Below are 22,635 nucleotides of genomic sequence, written 5' to 3'. Positions count from 1 at the left end.
TCAGGAGCGCAGTTTGACATTACCATGCTAACCTGCACACAATAGCCAAACTCAAGTCAAACTGATACTTTACCACTACTTCATATTTCTCTCTGTGGCACATCACACATCTGAACAGCAGGTGTCACTAATCTGTTAAAGACGACGCAGTAATTCTGAACTGAGGAGCATTGCTTTGTGATTGAACAGCACCTGATTTAGTGTCATTGAGTGACCAAGACTGGCACATAAAACACATGGAAAATCGCTTGGACAGTGGTGATGAGTTGCCCTGAATAAGCCAAATTATTAAGATGAAAGTACCTCCTAAGTCTGAAATAAATGAGTTTTTCTAAGACTGAAATAATGAAATGAATTCGTATAGAATCTGTACGCTATAAAGATCAGATTAACTGTTATATTTAGATTTTGGGATTGCATTTGAAGCTCTTGCATTTACAACATGAATCCTCTTCAGACCCCCATTTAAGAAACTCATAACATTACAGTAACGGGGAACTGTGGGGGAACCCCCGACTCATCATGTTACTCTTGTTTCGTGCTGGGGATTCACATAAAGCCTACACATTAGAGTATTCTATAGAAAGCTGAAACATTGGTGTGGGAACTAAAATAAATGGCAGAAAATATTTTCAGAAATGAATGATGCATTTTCAAGATACTAGAATACAAATCTGTCAATAGCCAAATCTACACACTCTTCACTGTAATAAAATAAAACTGAAATCATGTTGTTTCTGTGTGTCCATGTGTTCATGCTGCCTCATTAACATGTTGCGTCAACTTAAGAGGGAAAGTTGTTTAAACAGAACATAACATTGACTTAAATCAATATAACTTGTTTAATGGCCTTTATGTCTTTTTAAGTCAACTTGACTTTCTTTGATCAATCAACTTAATACTAATTTAATTCAAACTGAAGTTTAAGCGCTTACATGTTCATTTAATATCATTGATGTCCAACATTTTCTCATAACAGTACAGTATATTAAAGCCAGCATCTCATGAGCCTACCGAATGTTTGTGCGGAGGTCTCACTCTCCTCAGGTCGTCACAAATAATCACTGCTTCCAATAAAATAAGGCTGGGCATAGAAATGTATAAATTCTTGGACTACAAACTCTTCAGACATGTTTAGTGAGTTCAGTTCTCTGTTTTGTGTGCAGTTGTGTGTGTTCTGTTGTCACTATCACTGTTTTTAGATAAACAAGTTTTCTCTTGAACGCCCCAATGTTGCGAGGGGTCTGCGTGAACTGTTGCTCTCGTGCACTCTCATGAACACACACAGGAGATCAACAGTTCACAGTTTCACTAAATAATACATCAGATTTCAGTTTGTTTCTCTTCAAATCTTATCGTATACTTTCATAACAATCATGAGTCTCATGAATAATTAATTAGACTTCTGAATGATACTTTTGTGTTCTTTTGAAGCTTGAAGAGGTGTCACCATAAACTGCCATTGTATGACATCACAGAGCACAACAATTCTCCCTTTGAGTTCAGAAACAGAAAGAAACACAGGGGTGAGGAAACAATGACTGAATTAAAATTGTTGGGTGAACTACTGCTTTAAGCTTTCTAGGGAGATACACATGAGACTTAACACTTTAAACGCAAATAAGGATGATGGTGACATCATCAAACACACACTGTATCGTAATGAGCTTTAAGTTATTGCTTCATGACAAATAACTGAAAGAGACAACAAACAAAAACCAACAGCATAAATAAAAGTAGCAAACAGTAAAAAAGAAAGACAGTAACACTGCAATTCCCATTTTTATTCATACCGCAGTGCATGCTGGGATACCATATGTGAGGGTGATGTGCGTAGTTCTTATTTTTTATATTTGATCTGAGACATGTAATAACTTGTCACAAGTTCAGCCAACACAAATTTATTAAACAATATTAATCCAGGGCAGTTATTCTAATTGATTTTTACAGTGGCATCAATGGTCTTTGGAAGGTATTACAAATAATATGTGCAAATAATGTTAATAATGAAAAAGTTTACTCTTTATCATTAATGTAATCTAAGATATAAGGAACTATAAAAGGTTTTGGGTGGATAAAAACATAATTTCTCATTTCAACAGAACAGAACAAACCAACTTAATGGTGCTGTAAGTGAATTCAGCTGATCTACTTCCACGAGACTGAGCTGTTGAATTAGACACGCCCCCTTTCCAAAAACCCCGCCCTACAAACATAGCAAATGAGCTTTAATGAGACCGACATCATGCAAAAACGGTTGTCAAAAACAACATCAGCACAACAGCGCCCTCAACTGACAACTGTTATGAACAACATGCCATAAAAATGTCATTAAGCCTCAATAATTCGCTGAAACTACAATACTATGACAACGTACGAAAAGAAAGCATAATTGACTGCGCGGACACATTTTTATTGCTGTTTACAGAGTCTAGATGTATCACAGAGACCGGACAGATATCTCACGACCCTTATTTCAGGGATATCTCTCAGGGAGGAAGAGCATTTTTTTGCATCCTTTTCCATAAAAACAAAAAATCACTTACAGCATTTTTAAGTTACACTGTAATTTTTTATGTTTGGTGAGCTCATGTAATGGTTGAATACACAGATGATGTTAGGTTTCATTGGCAGTTTATCATTATTTCTTTCTGCTTAATAGATATTTCCAAATTAACTTTGAAAAATCATGAGATTAATCGGAATTAACTATGAAAAATCATGAGATTAATCGAGATTAACTATGAAAAATCATGAGATTAATCGGGATTAACTATGAAAATCATGAGATTAATCGAGATTAACTATGAAAAATCATGAGATTAATCGAGATTAACTATGAAAATCATGAGATTAATCGAGATTAACTATGAAAAATCATGAGATTAATCGGGATTAACTATGAAAAATCATGAGATTAATCGAGATTAACTATGAAAAATCATGAGATTAATCGGGATTAACTATGAAAATCATGAGATTAATCGAGATTAACTATGAAAAATCATGAGATTAATCGGGATTAACTATGAAAATCATGAGATTAATCGAAATTAACTATGAAAAATCATGAGATTAATCGGGATTATGAAAAATCATGAGATTAATCAGGATTAACTATGAAAAATCATGAGATTAAATCGGGATTAACTATGAAAATCATGAGATTAATCGGGATTAACTATGAAAAATCATGAGATTAATCGGGATTAACTATGAAAAATCATGAGATTAATCAGGATTAACTATGAAAAATCATGATATTAAATCGGGATTAACTATGAAAATCATGAGATTAATCGAGATTAACTATGAAAAATCATGAGATTAATCGGGATTAACTATGAAAAATCATGAGATTATTCGGGATTAACTATGAAAAATCATGAGATTAATCGGGATTAACTATGAAAAATCATGAGATTAATCGGGATTAACTATGAAAAATCATGAGATTAATCGAGATTAACTATGAAAAATCATGAGATTAATCGGGATTAACTATGAAAAATCATGAGATTAATCGAGATTAACTATGAAAAATCATGAGATTAATCGGGATTAACTATGAAAAATCATGAGATTAATCGAGATTAACTATGAAAAATCATGAGATTAATCGGGATTAACTATGAAAATCATGAGATTAATCGAGATTAACTATGAAAAATCATGAGATTAATCGGGATTAACTATGAAAATCATGAGATTAATCGAAATTAACTATGAAAAATCATGAGATTAATCGGGATTATGAAAAATCATGAGATTAATCAGGATTAACTATGAAAAATCATGAGATTAAATCGGGATTAACTATGAAAATCATGAGATTAATCGGGATTAACTATGAAAAATCATGAGATTAATCGGGATTAACTATGAAAAATCATGAGATTAATCGAGATTAACTATGAAAAATCATGAGATTAATCAGGATTAACTATGAAAAATCATGATATTAAATCGGGATTAACTATGAAAATCATGAGATTAATCAAGATTAACTATGAAAAATCATGAGATTAATCGGGATTAACTATGAAAAATCATGAGATTAATCGGGATTAACTATGAAAAATCATGAGATTATTCGGGATTAACTATGAAAAATCATGAGATTAATCGGGATTAACTATGAAAAATCATGAGATTAATCGAGATTAACTATGACAAATCATGAGATTAATCGGGATTAACTATGAAAAATCATGAGATTAATCGGGATTAACTATGAAAAATCATGAGATTAATCGAGATTAACTATGAAAAATCATGAGATTAATCAGGATTAACTATGAAAAATCATGAGATTAATCGGGATTAACTATGAAAAATCATGAGATTAATCGGGATTAACTATGAAAAATCATGAGATTAATCGAGATTAACTATGAAAAATCATGAGATTAATCGAGATTAACTATGAAAAATCATGAGATTAATCAGGATTAACTATGAAAAATCATGAGATTAATCAGGATTAACTATGAAAAATCATGAGATTAATCAGGATTAACTATGAAAAATCATGAGATTAATCGGGATTAACTATGAAAAATCATGAGATTAATCGAGATTAACTATGAAAAATCATGAGATTAATCGAGATTAACTATGAAAAATCATGAGATTAATCAGGATTAACTATGAAAAATCATGAGATTAATCGAGATTAACTATGAAAAATCATGAGATTAATCGAGATTAACTATGAGAAATCATGAGATTAATCGGGATTAACTATGAAAAATCATTGATTAATCGGGATTAAATACTTTAATCGGCCGGCAGCACTAAAATGAATCTGTTACTTGGTTAAAGTTCATCATTTTAGTAAATGTCAACATGGACTGGTTGTGTGACGTATCCTCAAAAAACATCAACAAAATCTGACTCACTTGCGGTGTGGATAAACATACTTGGACCACAATGTATTTTGTGCTGGATATTATTGACTGCCGACACCAGGGCAGTCTTGAAATCGAAATTCAAGAAACATTTAGGCCCAATATATTCTGTTGGGTCACAAATCGATTTCCAATTTAAAATCTGGAGCAAAACCAGTTGAGTGCCACTGCCATAGGATGAATGTACAGAGCATCCAGAGAGTATTCACAGCGCTTCACTTTTCCCACATGTTGTTATGTTACAGCCTTATTCCAAAACTGATTAAATTCATTATTTTCCTCAAAATTCTACAAACAATACCCCATAATGACAACGTGACAGAAGTTTGTTTGAAATCTTTGCAAATATATACAAAAATGTAAAATTAAAAATCACATTTACACAAGTATTCACAGCCTTTGCAATGACACTCAAAATTGAGCTCCGGTGCTTCCTGTTTCCACTGATCATCCTTGAGATGTTTCTACAACTTGATTGGAGTCCACCTGTGGTAAATGCAGTTGATTGGACATGATTTGGAAAGGCACACAGCTGTCTATATAAGGTCCCACAGTTAACAGTGCATGTCAGAGCACAAACCAAGCCATGAAGTCCAATATATTGTCTGTAGACCTCCGAGACAGGATTGTATCGAGGCACAGATCTGGGGAAGGGTACAGAAACATTTCTGCAGCATTGACGGTCCCAGTGAGCACAGCGGCCTCCATCATCCATAAATGGAAGAAGTTTGGAAGCACCAGGACTCTTCCTAGAGCCGCCCGGCCAAACTGAGCGATCGGGGGAGAAGGGACTTAGTCAGGGAGGTGACCAAGAACCCGATGGTCACTCTGACAGAGCTCCAGCGTTTCTCTGTGGAGAAAGGAGAACCTTCCAGAAGAACAACCATCTCTGCAGCACTCCACCAATCAGGCCTGTATGGTAGAGCGGCCAGACAGAAGCCACTCCTCAGTAAAAGGCACATGACAGCCAGCCTGGGGTTTGCCAAAAGGCACCTGAAGGACTCTTAGACCATGAGAAACAAAATTCTCTGGTCTGATGAAACAAAGATTGAACTCTTTGGCCTGAATGGCAAGTGTCATGTCTGGAGGAACCAGGCACCGCTCATCACCTGGCCAATCCCATCCCTGCAGTGAAGCATGGTGGTGGCAGCATCATGCTGTGGGGATGATGTTCAGCGGCAGGAACTGGGAGACTAGTCAGGATTGAGAGAAAGATAAATGCAGCAATGTACAGAGACATCCTTGATGAAAACCTGCTCCACAGTGCTCTGGACCTCATACTGGGGCAAAGGTTCAACTTCCAACAGGACAACGACCTCAAGCACACAGCCAAGATAACAAAGGAGTGGCTACGGGACAACTCTGTGAATGTTCATGAGTGGCCCAGCCAGAGCCCAGACTTGAACCCGATTGAACATCTCTGGGGAGACCTGAAAATGGCTGTGCACCAACACTCCCCATCCAACCTGATGGAGCTTGAGAGGTCCTGCAAAGAAGAATGGGAGAAACTGCCCAAAAATAGGTGTGCCAAGCTTGTAGCATCATACACAAAAAGACTTGAGGCTGTAATTGGTGCCAAAGGTGCTTCAACAAAGTATTGAGCAAAGGGTGTGAATACTTATGTACATGTGATCGTTTTATATTTTTAATACATTTGCAAAGATTTCAAACAAACTTCTTTCACGTTGTCATTATGGGGTATTGTTTGTAGTATTTTGGGGAAAATTATGAATTTAATCCATTTTGGAATAAGGCTGTAACATGAAGGCTGTGAATACTGTATATAGTTTACAGTCTGGCAGTTTCCTGTTACTTATGATAGTTACTGGTCAATCGTCCTCGAATACTGAATCATATCAACAGTCATGAATACTAAAAAATCCACTGCTGTGTTCTCGTATATCTGTGAGAATTATTTTGATTGTGGGTCTATGTTAATGCATCTCGAGTGCGTGCCACCCCCCTGGTGTTTGTGTGACATTAAAAGCGTACATTTTCATCTCACCCATACATGTGGTTTCACACCTCTGTGACTCTTAACACAATCTCACCCTTAAACTGCAGGGCGGGGTATGTGAGAACTTCACAGGACCACACACACCCTCAAATCAACCTTAAGTTGTTGCACACTGCATAAGAAACATTTCTATGTATACTGCATTACTGTGGTTTTCACCCAACCTCCATCTTGACCATCTTGAGTTGATGCCGCAAAACATGCGTCCATGTGCCTGGCAGTAGATTGCCTCTTTTCCAGTGGTCTTCGTTCCTGAGGAATTTGTGTGAATCACAACATTACAAACTTTGAAGCAGACAAAAAGATGAAGGTACAAGACTGTGTACTGAACGTCTTAAATTAGGGAATGAACTACGAATCTAGTGATGTGTCATTCGTGAGCTAATCTGTCTTTTTGAACAAATCGTTCTCGTTCACCTCCAGACACTGACTCATATTTTTCGTTCACTGACGTCTCTCACTTTCGAAGCCAATGAGCTCTATTCAGGGCTGGACTGGTAATCTGGCATGCCGGGCATTTTACCGGGCTGACTGGCCATTGGGAGAGCCGAGCGGGCTGGTGGGTCGGCTGCGATATTAGCTAAAATGAGCCGCAACGTTATGCAGAACGGACAACCTTTGGGCCAGTTGCTATGTAACATCCCAGGCCGATTTCTCTTCCCAGTCCAGCCCTGGCTCTCTGTAAAGACTATAGCATGAGCCAATAGCATCCGAGTGCATGCTGTGAAGGAGCATATCATTGGTTCAACTCGCTGAATAAGCCCCTTCACTGAACTAGTCGGTCATTTGCGTCTGAACGAGATGAGATGTTTGCGAATGATTCGTGAACGAAGATCTGCTGAACGACTGGACGAGACGGTGTGACGTTCGTTCAGTTCAGCATGTGAGTCAATCACGTTAAACAAGGAAAGACAGGGGTGAAATGCATTTAAGACAAGTTTAATGTATACACACAAACATTCTCTCCAATTTATGAATGTGTAAAAATGACTGAAGACGTACAGTAAACATTACATGAATTACGAATGCAAATGTTGTGCATTGATGCACAGTGTAAGATATTAAGGCTTTTCTTAAACTTTTTCTTTGTCTTGGTAATAATTAAGCCCAGCATTTGACAAACTATAGGGAAGACCTGCCATGTGTGGTGAAAACAGTTATGGTGTTTAAACTCTATTGTAGACATGCAAATTCCATTTGTTTTACATTTATGCATTTGGCAGACGCTTTTATCCAAAGGGACTTACAGAGCACTTATTACAGGGACAATCCCCCCGGAGCAACCTGGAGTTAAGTGTCTTACTCAAGGACACAATGGTGGTGACTGTGGGGATTGAACCAGCGACCTTCTGATTACACGTTATGTGCTTTAGCCCACTACGCCACCACCATCCTTAGTCGTGCTTGTAAAGACTGACGAGCACGAGCCAGTAGCATTAGTGAGCGGGCTGCGAAGGAGCATATCATTGGTTGGACCCACTGAACGAATACACCCCTTTGCTGAACTAGTCAATCACATCATTCATGACGTGAATAAACTGTATGTACTGGTAAACTCATTTGCAACCGGCATGAATGCATCAGTCATCTTGAATGCTGACCAGCTGAATGAAAGGGGGAGCTGCATGTCGTTCGTTCATATCATCGATCTCGTTCAACACTCTCAGTGCTGAAGTCCCTTAGTAGAATTTGAATAAAGGATAATTAGACTTGTTGACTGATTTCTGATCAATACAATTACTTAATAAATGGTCATTTGGCACCATCTGCAGGTGCAAAGGCGTAACTCGAATATCTGGACCGTGAACGATTCAATGAGACGAATCTTTTTGGTGAATGTATCAAAAGAATCGAGTCACTAAAATGAATCAAAATCACCACCACAACTACAGTCCCATGAAGCATTGCGAATGACATAAAAGACTTATAAAATATGGAAAAATATAAAACTATTATTTAAAGATGTTGATTATAAATAATATATTTGAATTGTATTGCAAAATATTCAAATATGTGACTATGTGAAGTAGTTTGAGAGTGTCGGGTGAGTGACTCGATGTCATCAGTGGGAGCGGGCGATCGCTGCAGAGTGTAATGACTAGTGTGGAACAGGAGGAGGCAGTCGACTGGTTAGGATCCAAGTGTGGTTTTATTGAATAAGCACAAAAAATAAACAAACTCAGGAACAAAGTAAAAGGTCCACGATGGGAAAACACCAACTAAGAATACCGGATTAAACACAGGAGGGGTGCAGGAGTGACTGAGCAGCGCACATGGTCCTTGGGTAACCTTGGTAACCTTGAAAGAACAGATAGACTGGCAGGGAACATGAACGGAGAGAGCGAGTCACAACAGACATAAGCGAGAACATGGAACGTCAACGCACGACATCGGGAAGGGAAAACAGCGAGGTTTAAATAAAGAGACACGGTAATGACAAAATGACAGACAGGTGCGAACAATAACACGGAGACAGGGCCGGAAACGACGGGAAGAAGGGAAGTGTAGTTTTCACAGAGACAGTGAAACACGGGCGGACAACAAGGAAGACATGACAGGGAGCGTGAACGGTAAAACAGAAAACACGGGCGGACAACAAGGGAGCGTGACATGGAAAGTGACTAGTGACGGGTGAAACAGAAAACACGGGGCGGACAACACGTAACACGGTGCAGACGACGCGAAACATGGTGCAGGTGACACGAAACCGTGACACAGAGCTCTTTTGCCGCACTTTGTTTGCTGTGATTGGTGGATGATTTTCCTTCAGGATCATGGGTAGTGTAGTTCTTCACCAGAAATTCCACCACTAAAGATGTTTATTTTAATAAAGTCAAAAATAGTAATAAAATAGTAAAACAGACGGATGGCATGAACAGAAGCATTGATTAATAACCTCGAAGTTATTGATAAAAATCAGTTTGCCTATTGAGAAAATGAATAGGAGTTTTACTTACAGAACCAGACTGTTACATTTAGATTCTTTAGCATTGTGACATCATTTCATGACAAACACATTTTCCCCTACAAATACTCATAATTGTAATGCATCTGGACATTTGATATATTTTTGCCCAAAAATGAGCATTAGTAGTATTGAATGACTGTCAACCCCACTCGCATATCTTGTGTGTCTCAATGTCAACGTTTGCAGCTGGTATTAAAATGCGTTTCAGATCACAAGTGCACAACGCTAAATTAAGGTGTATATTTCAGTGATTCAATCACAAAACATTTTGGACCCTGTTTACACCCCTAACTCGACTACGAGCAAAACCCACTGTAGCTCCATTATAACTGTGCATGTTATATTACTGTTAAGATCACAGATTTCAAACATTTCATTAATGAAGCCACTGCATCACAGTTTCAGTCGTGTAGATGGCAGCGCCAGAGAGTCTGTCAAAGGTTCCATGTGCTGCTGATGATGTCATTGCCTGATGCCCATAGTGAAACTATGAGTACTTTGAGTACATTAGAGAACAGAGATTCTCACACCTACATACACATCTAATCTACTGAACAAATGACAGAAAGTCCAACAGATACGGAGAGAGCGAGATGGTGTAATGATGTGAGACTGAGGACACAGACCTCTGGTTGGTTCAACTTCAGGTCACAGAAAGACAATTCAATCATTCTGACTGTTTGACATTCAGAGAAACAGCTACATGTCACCTGTCATTTGCACACTAAAGTTGATACTTGATGAAACAGAGCGGAAGTTTGATAGTGCAGCCTCATTAAAAGCGTCTGAATGTCATTTCATTAGACTACTAAATATCAAAGTGTTATCTGCAAATAAATCCTGTTAGAGCTTTTCTCAAGACTGACTTGACTCTAAAATGGTGAAAATCAAAACTAGACAGAAATAGAAATAGGAGGGGTGTCGTGAGAAAGTGACACATTTGTTTGTCATATGTCCTCTTTGACTTCTCACTGCCACAATAAACAGCTTGTTATTTTTGTCAGATAATGGACTGGCTTAAAGTGTGCACTTTCTAAGGGGTCAACTTTTGAAGTGTTTTGGTGGTAATATGGTAATTTAGTGGATTACAAACATCTTTTTGTCGTTTTGGCACCCCAAGCACGACTTTCAGGGTTTGGGAGGGTTACTTTTGAAATGTATTCCACTACAGATTACAGAATACATGCTGTAAAATGTAACTTGTAATGTATCCCGTTGTAATGTACTGTACTCAAGACAGTAATCTGCCAGTACAGTAAAACAAAATACACATGTCTGCTCGTGTGAATGTAACACGTCAAATTAATGTTTAAATGCACTTTAGATCATTTATATGCATAAATGTTTTCTATCTGAAATGAATAAATATTAAATGAAGCAAATGACAATAAAATGCAAAGTAATCTCTTCTGAATGTAACTGTATTCTAATTACCAATGATTTAAATTGTAACTGTAGTGGAATACAGTTACTTATAATTTGTATATTAAATACGTAATCCTGTTACATGTAATCCATTACTCCCAAAAAAACAAAAACAATGTTTGTCATGGCTGGAATAACTGTTATGGACTCTCTCTTTAAAAAGATTTGAAATGATAAAAAAATATGTTTACGATGCTACGATGAGCTTGCATAGTCATATTAATACAAATGTAATTTAATTTATTTTCAATTATATATGAAATACCACATTGTTAAACTGTAAATATAAATGGTCACGCATTTACCTATTATTTTTCACTTAGCAAGCTAACAGCTTAGCTTATTAGTTTAGCAACGCAATTAATGATTAGACTGTTTGTTTAGAATCCTCTACGTACATTTACCTCTTTGTTTTTAAGTTATCCTTCAGTATGCAAGCTAACCACTTAGCATATTAGCTTAGCTAAGCACTTAATGAATATACTGCTAACCTAGCAAACTCTACACAAATGTATCTTTTAGTTTTTCACTTAGCAAGCTAACAGCTTAGCTTATTAGTTTAGCAAAGCACTTAATGATTACTCTGTTAACCTAGCATACTCTACACAAATGTGTCTTTCCTTTTTTTTTTTACTTAGCATGCTAACAGCTTAGCTTATTAGTTTAGCAAAGCAATTAATGATTACACTGTTAGTTTAGCATCCTCTACGTAAATTTACCTCTTTGTTTTTTAAGTTAGCCTTCAGTATGCAAGCTAACCACTTAGCCTATTAGCTTAGCAAAACACTTAATGATTCCTCTGCTAACCTAGCATACGCTACACAAATGTACCTCTTTATTTTTCAGTTAGTTATCAGTTGGCAAGCTAAACACTTAGCTTATTACCTTATTAAAGTGCTTACTGCTAGCCTAGCATGCCCTACGCAAGTTACTATAGCAGCCATTTTTAGTGCCATTAGTATTAAATATCATAATAATCCTTTGTCACAAATATAAAAAAAAATAATATTTGCATGTATTATTTACCCCTGTTCATGCACGGCCAAAGCATGAACAGACATATATTAAAATGTACCTACAAATGGGAAGAATTTGGAACATCTTTATAAAACATTGTTCAAACATTTCTTATGCAATATGTATGTACATCCCAACCATATCAATGCAGGGAATATGTACATGTTTCTGCAAGTCATAAAACATTAACTGCATTTTCACTGGCAAACTCTGTCTTACCAAAGCCACTTCCCACAATGACATTTGTTTTTTTTATTTTTTTGCACTACCCCCCAAACAATGCTTTACATGTGTTTTGATTTCACTTATGAGCTTCAGTTAATTTACAATGCCTTGACTATATACTATAATGTCTTATGGTATAGTGTGTAGATACATTAATATATATACATATAATATGCAGTTTTATGCACTTAAAATACACTAAATTAAAGGTATGTAAATAAACACACACACACACACACACACACACACACACACACACACACAAAAGTGTTATGGACATAGATATTATTTGCTCTGATCTAATTGTCATTTTAATTTGCATTTCAGTGCAATAGAGTGCAACAGTCTGGTTCCAGAAGTACAAATCCCATTTATTATCTCCATAGGTGTATTAATTTTAAATGATAACTTGTTAACCTTGTAAGACAGACCTACCGTAAGCTCTGAGGTTGTTAATCAATTATATATGTTTCAGTTGAAGTCATCGGTCTGCATTATTTCAACCTCATTAAAAAACAAATCATGTTAATAGTGGAATTGCTGATAAGGCAAATGATCCCAAAGAGAAAGATCCACCAACCAGCGAATCACAGCGAATCTAGCTGCAAACCCAGCATAACCTACACAAACGTATCATATATACACGAACAGGCTCTGCAGTGACTGCCCAGAAGTTGGTTAGCCTGGAAACCTAGCATACCCTACACAAATTTACCTCTTCGTTTTTTTTTCAGTTAATTTCAGCTATTAGCAAAGCAAAGCACTTATCGATTAGCCTGCTAGCCTACTCTACACAAATGCACCTTTTTGTCTTTTCAGTTAGCAAGCTAAATGTTTGGCCTATTAGCTTAAAAGGGTGCTTCCTGATTAACCTGCTAGCCTAGCATAGCCCTACGCAAGTTACTATTACAGTAATCATTAATGATATAAAGCAGGGCTGGATTGGGAAGAGAAATCGCTGTCCTTTTCGGCATATCGTGACGCCGTTTTGTTGTCGGATCTGCATAACGTGAGAGCTCATTTTAGCTTATCACAGCCCATTCGGCCAGTTTCGCAGCCGACCCACTGGCCCGCTCGGTTCTCATGATGGCCAGTCCACCCCTGATCAGCCCCAAAGTGCGTAGTCCCACCGGGAATGCCAAATTACCATTCCAGTCCTGCTATAAGGGCTAAATATCATAATACTGTGCGACCACATCTATGTTATGTTCAACATAATAAAACAAATATGTTTAATAAAGGAATTCCTGGTGAAGAACCACACCACCCAAGCTCTGTTAAATACATACAAACATATTAGCAATTATCTGAATATTTTGGATTTTTTTTTTAAGCTGGTGGCTTACAACTAGTTTATGAAATCTCTATGGGCAAAAAATTTAAGAGAAAAATACTTCCATAACCAAGATGGCTGAAAAAGTGAAAAGAAATCTGTGTATGCTATGTTAGCAGGCTAATCACTTGGTATTTTGATAAGCTAATAGGCTAAGCTGTTAGCTTGCTAACTGAATAAACAAAGCGATACGTTTGTGTAGGTTATGCTAGGTTTGCAGCTAGGTTTGCAAGCTAATCGGTAAGTGCCTAACTAAGCTTTTGGGCAAAGCGTTTAGCTTGCTTACTGAAAAAACAAAGAGGTAGATATGCATAGAGTATGCTAAACTAGCACTTATTAGCTCAGCTTTTAGCTTGCTAACTGAAAAAAGCAAAGGCTGAGTTTGGAATTGCATGCTTCCTGTACTTCCCTTGCTACTTCTGCATCATATGTCTATTGCAGAAATAGTAAGAGTGGTAAGGTAGTATGCAATTTCGAACTTGGCCAAAGAGAATTGTGTAGGGCATGTTACGTTTTCAGGCTAATTAGCATTTTGCTAAGTTAATAGGTGAAGCAGTTAGCTTGCTAACAGAAAAAAATAAGTAAATTTGTATAGGGGGCTAATCAATAAGCGTCTTGCTAAGCTAATGAGCTAATCGGTTAGCTTGCTAACTAAAAGCTAACTGAAAAAACAAAGAGGTAAATGCTCAAGTTGACCATTTATAGATACAGTTAAAAAAAAATGTTTTAATATATAATTGAAAATACATGCTTTGACATTTTCATTATGACTACACAAGCTACAGTATCGTAAACCATTTTATTAATCATTATTTCATATGTCCTTATACTTTCTACAAAAGTATCTATAAAAATGATTTCAGCCATGACAATCACTTTAAAGTCTATTGTGCTCTTTAAAGAGTGAAGATTTTTTTGTTATTAACAATTAACAATAAAATGATAAAAAAGCATAACAGAATATTTGGAATCAAATTATATAAATTTTCTAATGGTTCCAGGGCAAGACAGAACAATAATGGGGAAAGAGGGCAACCTTGATGGGTGCCCCTATCCAGAGTAAAATAATCTGAAATGAATCCATTTGTTTGTACCACTGCTACAGGGTGTATATAAAGTAACTTAATCCATCCAATAATAGTATCATGTGTCATGATTGGCATTCTTTAATGATTCAGTATAAAATTTAGCAAAAGTCGAGTCAGTTCTGTAGCATAAGAACTAAAAAACTCAGCAGCAAACCCATCTGGCCCCGGAGCATTGTCTATAGATAAGGCCTTAATTACCTCGCCAAGCTCCTCCAAGGTTATCTCAGTGTCAAGATAATTGTTTTGCTCAGTCATCAGTTTAGGGAGATCTAATGGTTCCACAAAGTTCATCAGAGGACAAAGACGTGGAACTATAGTGATCAAGATCAAATTCTTTAAAAGCATTATTAATATCAATGGCTGAGGTAAATATTTCCCCACCAACAGATTTCACTGAGGGAATGTTAGAAAAATACTTTCTCTGCTCTATATATTTAGCCAAAAGCTTCTGCCTTGTCCTGAATAGCCAAAACTCCACCTTCAGCAACAAAATGGTATTAGGGTCAATTCTCTGAGGCCATTAGACGACATTCGGTGCTTCAGCTCTGCCTCGGCACTTTAAATATTCACTTCCAACTCCACGAGTTTTTGTGCTTTGGATTATTTGGTGAATGAGACATACTGTATGATCCGACCCCTAAGAACTGCCTTAAGTGACTAAAGAGAGAATATTTTAATCAACCCTTTTCAACAGTCTCTGATAATGTGTTTTTGTCTAAATTCATCAGTGTAAATCTATCAGACATTTAGTTTTTCTGTGTCAGTCTCTTTGTGCCACAGTATTCTGTGTAATCGTCTATGTGCACACTGAAATCACAAACCAAACCAGTGGAGAAATCACACGAAAGGTCGATGTGGGTGCAGCGTTCACCGCTCTGTGGTCTGTATGAACCTTTTTTTTGCTGTTAAATATTCACTAAGTCAGCCGCTTAATATTCAGTGTTTTTGCTAATTCATATTCATCAGCACTTACAGGAGTTTACAGTCACATTTCTGCCATTGATCGTATGAAGGCTGGTAAGACCTGCATTGCTCAGATGTTGCTCTTTCATATGTCAAGGGTTTGAATTGAGTTCTCAGTCATGTTTAAAACCAACTTAGTCTCAAGATGTTTCTCCTATAATAACTTTGGATGGCTAAAAAATAGACACAAATTAGTCAGTTGTTAATAGATTAGAGCTATAAAATGAATGTGGATAGATCATTAGCTATAGGGACCATTTGATGAGAAATGTTTGAGTTCACATTGAGATCTCTGACTTTTGATAGCAGACTTTGTCACATTGTTGAGACCTCTTTGGAAACTCCAGAGGAGACACACGTGAGATTACTGGAGTATTTTTCTCAGGAGAAGCATCTGAGAAGCTGGAGACTTCAACATCTCCATTTTATCTTATTGCTGTCTAGGAGAAACAATTGAGATATTAAAGTTCTTAATATTTCAATATAGGTTCTTCAGATCAGTGTTTTGGTGTCTGAGTTTTTTGCAGCACGAGTAGATGGTATTTGTAAAGTATTAGAGAAGAAAACCTTCTTTGGGGAACTTAAGATTCTCAGATGACATCACAAAACACTTTAGTTCTTATTTGGAACCTTTTTTAGATTTCAAGCATTATTTGAAGACAATATTAACTCAAAGCTCCTCTGCATGTTACTTCAGATAGAAAAGACAAATGAAATGTCTTTAAAATCTCCAAAGCTTCTTCCAGTCAGCAATGGGATGAAATAGAGAGCATATGGAAACATTATGTTTTTCAGATGCTCCTTCAGAGAAAAAAGACCTCAAGCGTCAATCACTGATATGGTGTGACTATTGAATTATTCGAAAATCATCTAATAATCTTTGAAATCTGCATGTACATCCCTACAACGCAAACGTCCTACTCGTGTTTTTATTTATTTATTTAATAATAGTAGGTTTAAATGGCAAACGAACACCCATTGCGATCCACGTATATCTTCTCCCACATTACGAATATTATCCATAATGAGCAAATTAAACATTAAACATGATTGTCACTAGAGGGTGAAATGCAAGTGTATTTTCAGGGGTGAATCAGGGGTGAATCAGGGGTATTTTCACCTGTCAGTCATTGATGCTCTTTGAGAGTTTGGGCATGCTAAAACGACCGCTCGAACACTTACGGTGACTTCACCTCCTGCATGCAGTTTACTGTTGCGTCAGCGATCCAGTTCTATATATATATATATATATCAGTGGTGTCATCTCAATATGAACTCAAACAGTTCCCCCCCTAAGACCAAAAGCTCGATACTTTTCTATGATTTCTACAACAATTTGAGTCATCTAAGTCTGTTTTTATTTCTCCTAAAGGAATTAAAGCAGAAACATCTGAGACTAAGTTGATACTTTAATTAATTGTTTAATGATTTGGGCTTTTCATGTGTGAAGAAACCCTCAAAAATCATAAGAAAACTCTCACACTTCCTGTGTTGCCCGTGACGCCCCCGTCCTCAACCTGACGGCTTCAGGACAGAATCACAACTCAAACACACAATCACATCTGCATCAAGAGGTGAGTCTGGCAATGCTACAAACACAAATATAAAGATATTTGACAAAAGAAACAATCAGCTTCAATTATAAATGTGACCTTGTTTTCTATATTACTTCAGTTAGGGTTTCATTTGTCTCTCGGTTGGATTTTATTAAATATAATATCGATTGTTATGAATTTTCACATTTGTACATCACACATGACTTTGTGTTATTTTATTATATTTATAATAATCATAATTTACATATATTTATTATATACATTGTACGGTTATATTTATTATCATTCTTTATTGTACATTTAATAATGTAATAATTGTGTTACATTAATCATAATATTTATTCAATTTAATTTGTTAATTATAGAGTCATGCTGATAAATAGAGCAGATGTTCTGAGCAAATGTGTGGACATTTTTTAATGAAGTGAGCTTTAGAAGTAATTTAACAAATTAATTGCAATGGAAAAATGTAAATTCATTTATTTAATTTCATTAATGAAGAGTAAATATAAAATAAATGAATGATTTCTGATGCGTTGCAGGTTTATAGTTCTGCTGAAAAACAGAAATTACTCTTTTTAACAGGTGCAACACAATGAACAACATTCTGCACAAAATAGAGTCTCTCGGGGCTTTGCTAAATTGTTTAGCATGAAAAATAATCTTCACAACCTAGTGATTTATTTATATTTGGATCATTTTATAATTTGAAGTGTGATCAATATTTTTAATTCATAATCTAACACTATTAATATTATATAATATACATGTGTAGATGAAACTAATACAATCTATCTTCATTATTTCTGATTATTGAATTATATTTATAACAATATAGATAATATAATATTAAAGATTATGATTTTTAATCATTATGACTATGTAGCTACTATATTACATCTTGTTGTAATTTGATTATGTGTTAATTTCAGGTTTTGTTCCAACTCCTCACTTGATGAAATGCCTCGATCATTTCTAGTGAAGAGTAAGAGGGCGGGGCATCACCCCTCACGCTCCGCCCACTCACAGCATCAGCAGCAAGATGGATGGGTGTCCAGCTGTCACTCAGAGACGATAGAACTGGCGCCCAGTTTACCTACTGACACCAGCAGAAACAAATGTTCATCACTGCATTGGACCAATACCAGCTCTGATGGCAAACACTGGAACTCCACTGCAGGTACTCTACACTAATACCAGCTAATAACAACAAATAGTAGCAAAATATACAATGTAAATATGTTGTTTGAACATGGTAACATCTATACCATAGACAACCATGTAAATACCACAGAATATGAACATGATAGCATGGCACACACATGTATGCATGGTGTTCAGACACTTTAACATCCCAGGGGTTCATTTTTATGAAAACAAAAATTTATTTGAGCTTTTTGCTAAACTGAATTGGAAACTTTTCAACAGGCCTTCATAATTGATTTTTTTGGTACTTTTCAAATGTCTTTAGTGTATAGATATGACTGTTTTAGTCTTGTCCCAGACCCAGACTTTCAATCTTAAACTATGAATATACATTATAACAATGCATATTATGATATGTTTGAAACTATGATGAAATAAACTGAAACTATTTCAATATTTATTATGTGAAAATGATTTCTCTGTGATGCCACGATTGCGGTGCCATTGAAGTCGTTCACCTGTTAAAAATTTAACATACCTTTCTGTCAATTATCAACATTTAATCTAAGAAAACATGCTTTTAGACATCCAAAAAGTGTTTTTACCTCTCTCATAGCATAATATTTCATTTTTAGTATTTCATTATTTGTGTGGACAATGGCTGCATGTTTCTCAACCGTTACTAAAACGTGTTCAAGAACATTGTTTTTCTCTGTATATAAAAAAGTATCTATTTTCCCCTTTATAAACTTACTTTTAATTAAATAAATGGTTACATGCCAAAATTATATACATTGGTTCCAAAATAATGGCCATAATCATATAATTTGACAGTTTTTCCTTTTAATGGAGCACAAAAGCCCAACTCAATACAAAAGTATATCGCATTTTATTTACTAAAGTAGTAAAACATATGGGCCAAATGTGATCGAAAAAGAGGAGTGCTTTATTTGTCCACTGGGTAACAGAGTTGAACATAGATTAAATGAACTGTGTTTGTGTTCTTGGACTTTTTTCCTATAGAGATTAATTCATAATCATGTTATTATACAAAGCACAGCACATCATTCAACCCTGTTACCCTTAATATTTAGCAGCAAACTCACAAAATATGGCTAAATACTGTCTAAGCGAATGCCATGTGGTCATTAAAGACATTCTACAGATTCACAGAAATTGTATTTATTTGTAATGACTAAATTACTTGAATTTCTAATGTAGGTAACAGTGTTGAGATTTGACCAGTAACTACTCTATAAAGATCTCTATATCACTTAAAGGATTTGATGATGTCACTTCCTGTTGAGCATGTGAACTGTGGAAATTCCAAATATTTAGTAGGGGTGAATGTGTTCATGTAACACGGTTGAGTCATTATAACTGGACACAACTCAAATGCTTTTCTTTTTTTTTTTTTGGACTAATATTAAATTATCCATGACCAAATGTGTTTTAAGCACAATACAAATGATGAATGTACAAAATAAAGCAAAAAAAAAAAACGTTTTTTAAGTACTTGTTATTTTTCAATTACAGTGTCGTCCCAGAGCGGAGGGATTTGACAACATTTATTTCTTTCAGCTTTTCTTTGAAGAACATTTACTTGTTTTATTTCAGTATGTATGTGGTCAAGAAGATTCACCTTCATTCTAAAAGGGGGTTTAAATTGACTTTAGATGCATATTGGCAAATGCAAAGCCAGTGGGACGCACAGTTGTGGCATCATTTCCACAACACCAAAACACTGAGCATCTAATAAAGTGTCAGTGAAGAGCCGAAGAGCCAAAACTCAAGAGAAATATCACTTGTGCTCAGTCAAGCTGTAATTTAGTTTGTATGAAATTAGCTTTAGTCATTTCATTTGAAAACCGTTAAAAATGTCATTTCCGGCACAGAATTCTATTAAACACAATATCGAATTTAAGAAAGTGCCGGAAATGACACCAATCTCCTGAGATGCATGTTCACACACTATTGCACATTTATAGACCAGTTAAATAACTAGTGAGAGTACATCGTGTTCTTCTATGTTTTAAGGAGACTAAAAAGGTCCTGAAGTTGAAGACATGATCTGATAGATGCTAATAATGCTAATCAAGCGCAATGCTAACAACACTACAGGAGGGATATTCTTTCTAGATATTCAGTGCGGGACTCTTGCAGACGTCTGGTTTACCACCTTGTCTTTTGAGGACTGGCGTTCTCGTGATTTATGTAATCTGACTCCCGTGAACTGATCAAATCAGAGAAATGATTCACAAGCTGGAATGAGTCATTATTATGGTCTTTTCTGTTTGAGATTCCCACATTGTCTTTGCACCGTATCAAGTGAAAATCTGACATGATTGATGCTAAATGACTGTAACTGTGCTGGCAGGGCATCAGTGTGGCGTCTGTCAGGCGTCTCACTCTGAGCTGTCGTCCTCTGCTGTGGTGTTGGAGAGAGAGACAGACGTGGAGCGTCTGATTCAAGCGTTACTCAGTCACCGTCAGCTGATGACCGCTCAGACGCCGCTGTGTGAGTGTTCGCTCTGTGAGAAGGTGAGCAATGCTGATTATTATCATTCCTGGGACAGATTCTCTGAAATGATATTAACTGGTTTATTAACGGATGTTTTCTGTAGCTCTGGTCCTCTGTGGTGGGTTTGGCATCTCACTTGTGTAAGTCACATGTGAACAGGCCTGCTCTCCCATTGGCTGGCTCCACAGGCCACGCCCAGCAGCACTATGTGTACAGACCTTCAGGAATACTCAGGGTGAAGGTGAGTCGAGTACTGACCACTGGCGTACTGCTTAGCATAGTATGCACTACGTACTGAAGCAGTACGTAGTGCGCAGGGTTCAATCAGTAGTGCGCTATATTGTCGTCACATGACCCCAGTATGTTGGATGTTTAATTCTGCAAATGGCTGAAAGTTCATGTTGTGTAAAAATGCATGTGTGTGTGTGTGTTCAGGAGAGGTCGTTTGGCTGTAAGGTTTGTGGGAAGGTGTTTAAGCGGTCATCGACTTTATCCACACACCTGCTGATTCATTCGGACACGCGTCCGTTCCCTTGTCCGTACTGTGGCAAGAGATTCCACCAGAAGTCTGATATGAAGAAACACACATACATACACACAGGTGAGAAGCCTCATGTGTGTGTGGTGTGTGGTAAAGCGTTCAGTCAGAGCTCGAATCTGATCACACACAGCAGGAAACACAGCAGCTATCAGCCGTTCAGTTGCTCGTACTGCACACTGAGGTTCCAGAGGAGAGTCGACCTGCAGGGACACCTACAGACACACACAGAGAACGACAGCCGACTCTGCCAGGACACCTGAGACAGAATATTTTGCATATTTTGTCAAGATTTTAATCCACTTTAAATGTTAGTCAAGGGTTGCAACAAAGACAGATTTAGTATTTCAAGTGTGTTCTCCTCTTTCTGACCCCTTACAGTTAAACAGACTGTTATTGTTTTATTAAGACATATTTATGAAAATGACTGAACTGTTATTCCTGATATACATTTACATCACCCTTATGTATATTTAACCCTTGTGTGACCTTCGGGGCATTTTTGTCTTTTTAATTTGAGTTGTTTTGATTATTTTGCCAATGGTGTGTATTTTGGGGGGAATTTTGATATTTCAACCTCAGTTCCTCTAATACATCTATAATACATCTATAATACATCTGTAATACATCTATAATACATCTGTAATACATCTATAATACATCTATAATACATCTATAATACATCTGTAATACATCTGTAATACATCTATAATACAACTGTAATACATCTGTAATACATCTGTAATACATCTATAATACATCTGTAATACATCTGTAATACATCTGTAATACATCTATAATACATCTGTAATACATCTGTAATACATCTGTAATACATCTATAATACATCTGTAATACATCTGTAATACATCTATAATACATCTGTAATACATCTGTAATACATCTATAATACATCTGTAATACATCT

General features: G+C 36.4%; 1 protein-coding gene across 1 annotated transcript in view; it reads left to right on the top strand.

Annotated features, from left to right (window-relative positions):
* Positions 1-21,970, top strand: part of LOC127652379 (zinc finger protein 182-like) — a 23,411-nt gene extending 1,441 nt beyond the window's left edge. Inside the window, exons 4-7 of the mRNA XM_052138484.1 lie at positions 18,435-18,682; positions 21,026-21,189; positions 21,273-21,410; positions 21,605-21,970. Of these exons, the coding sequence (XP_051994444.1) occupies positions 18,435-18,682; positions 21,026-21,189; positions 21,273-21,410; positions 21,605-21,970 (916 nt within the window). The remainder of the gene's footprint in view (positions 1-18,434; positions 18,683-21,025; positions 21,190-21,272; positions 21,411-21,604) is intronic.
* The last annotated feature ends 665 nt before the right edge of the window (positions 21,971-22,635 follow it).

This window comes from Xyrauchen texanus, chromosome 12, assembly GCF_025860055.1.
Source record: "Xyrauchen texanus isolate HMW12.3.18 chromosome 12, RBS_HiC_50CHRs, whole genome shotgun sequence".
Taxonomy (NCBI): domain Eukaryota; kingdom Metazoa; phylum Chordata; class Actinopteri; order Cypriniformes; family Catostomidae; genus Xyrauchen; species Xyrauchen texanus.
Note: the sequence above shows the minus strand (reverse complement) of the source record. Positions and strands in the feature narration are given on the sequence as shown.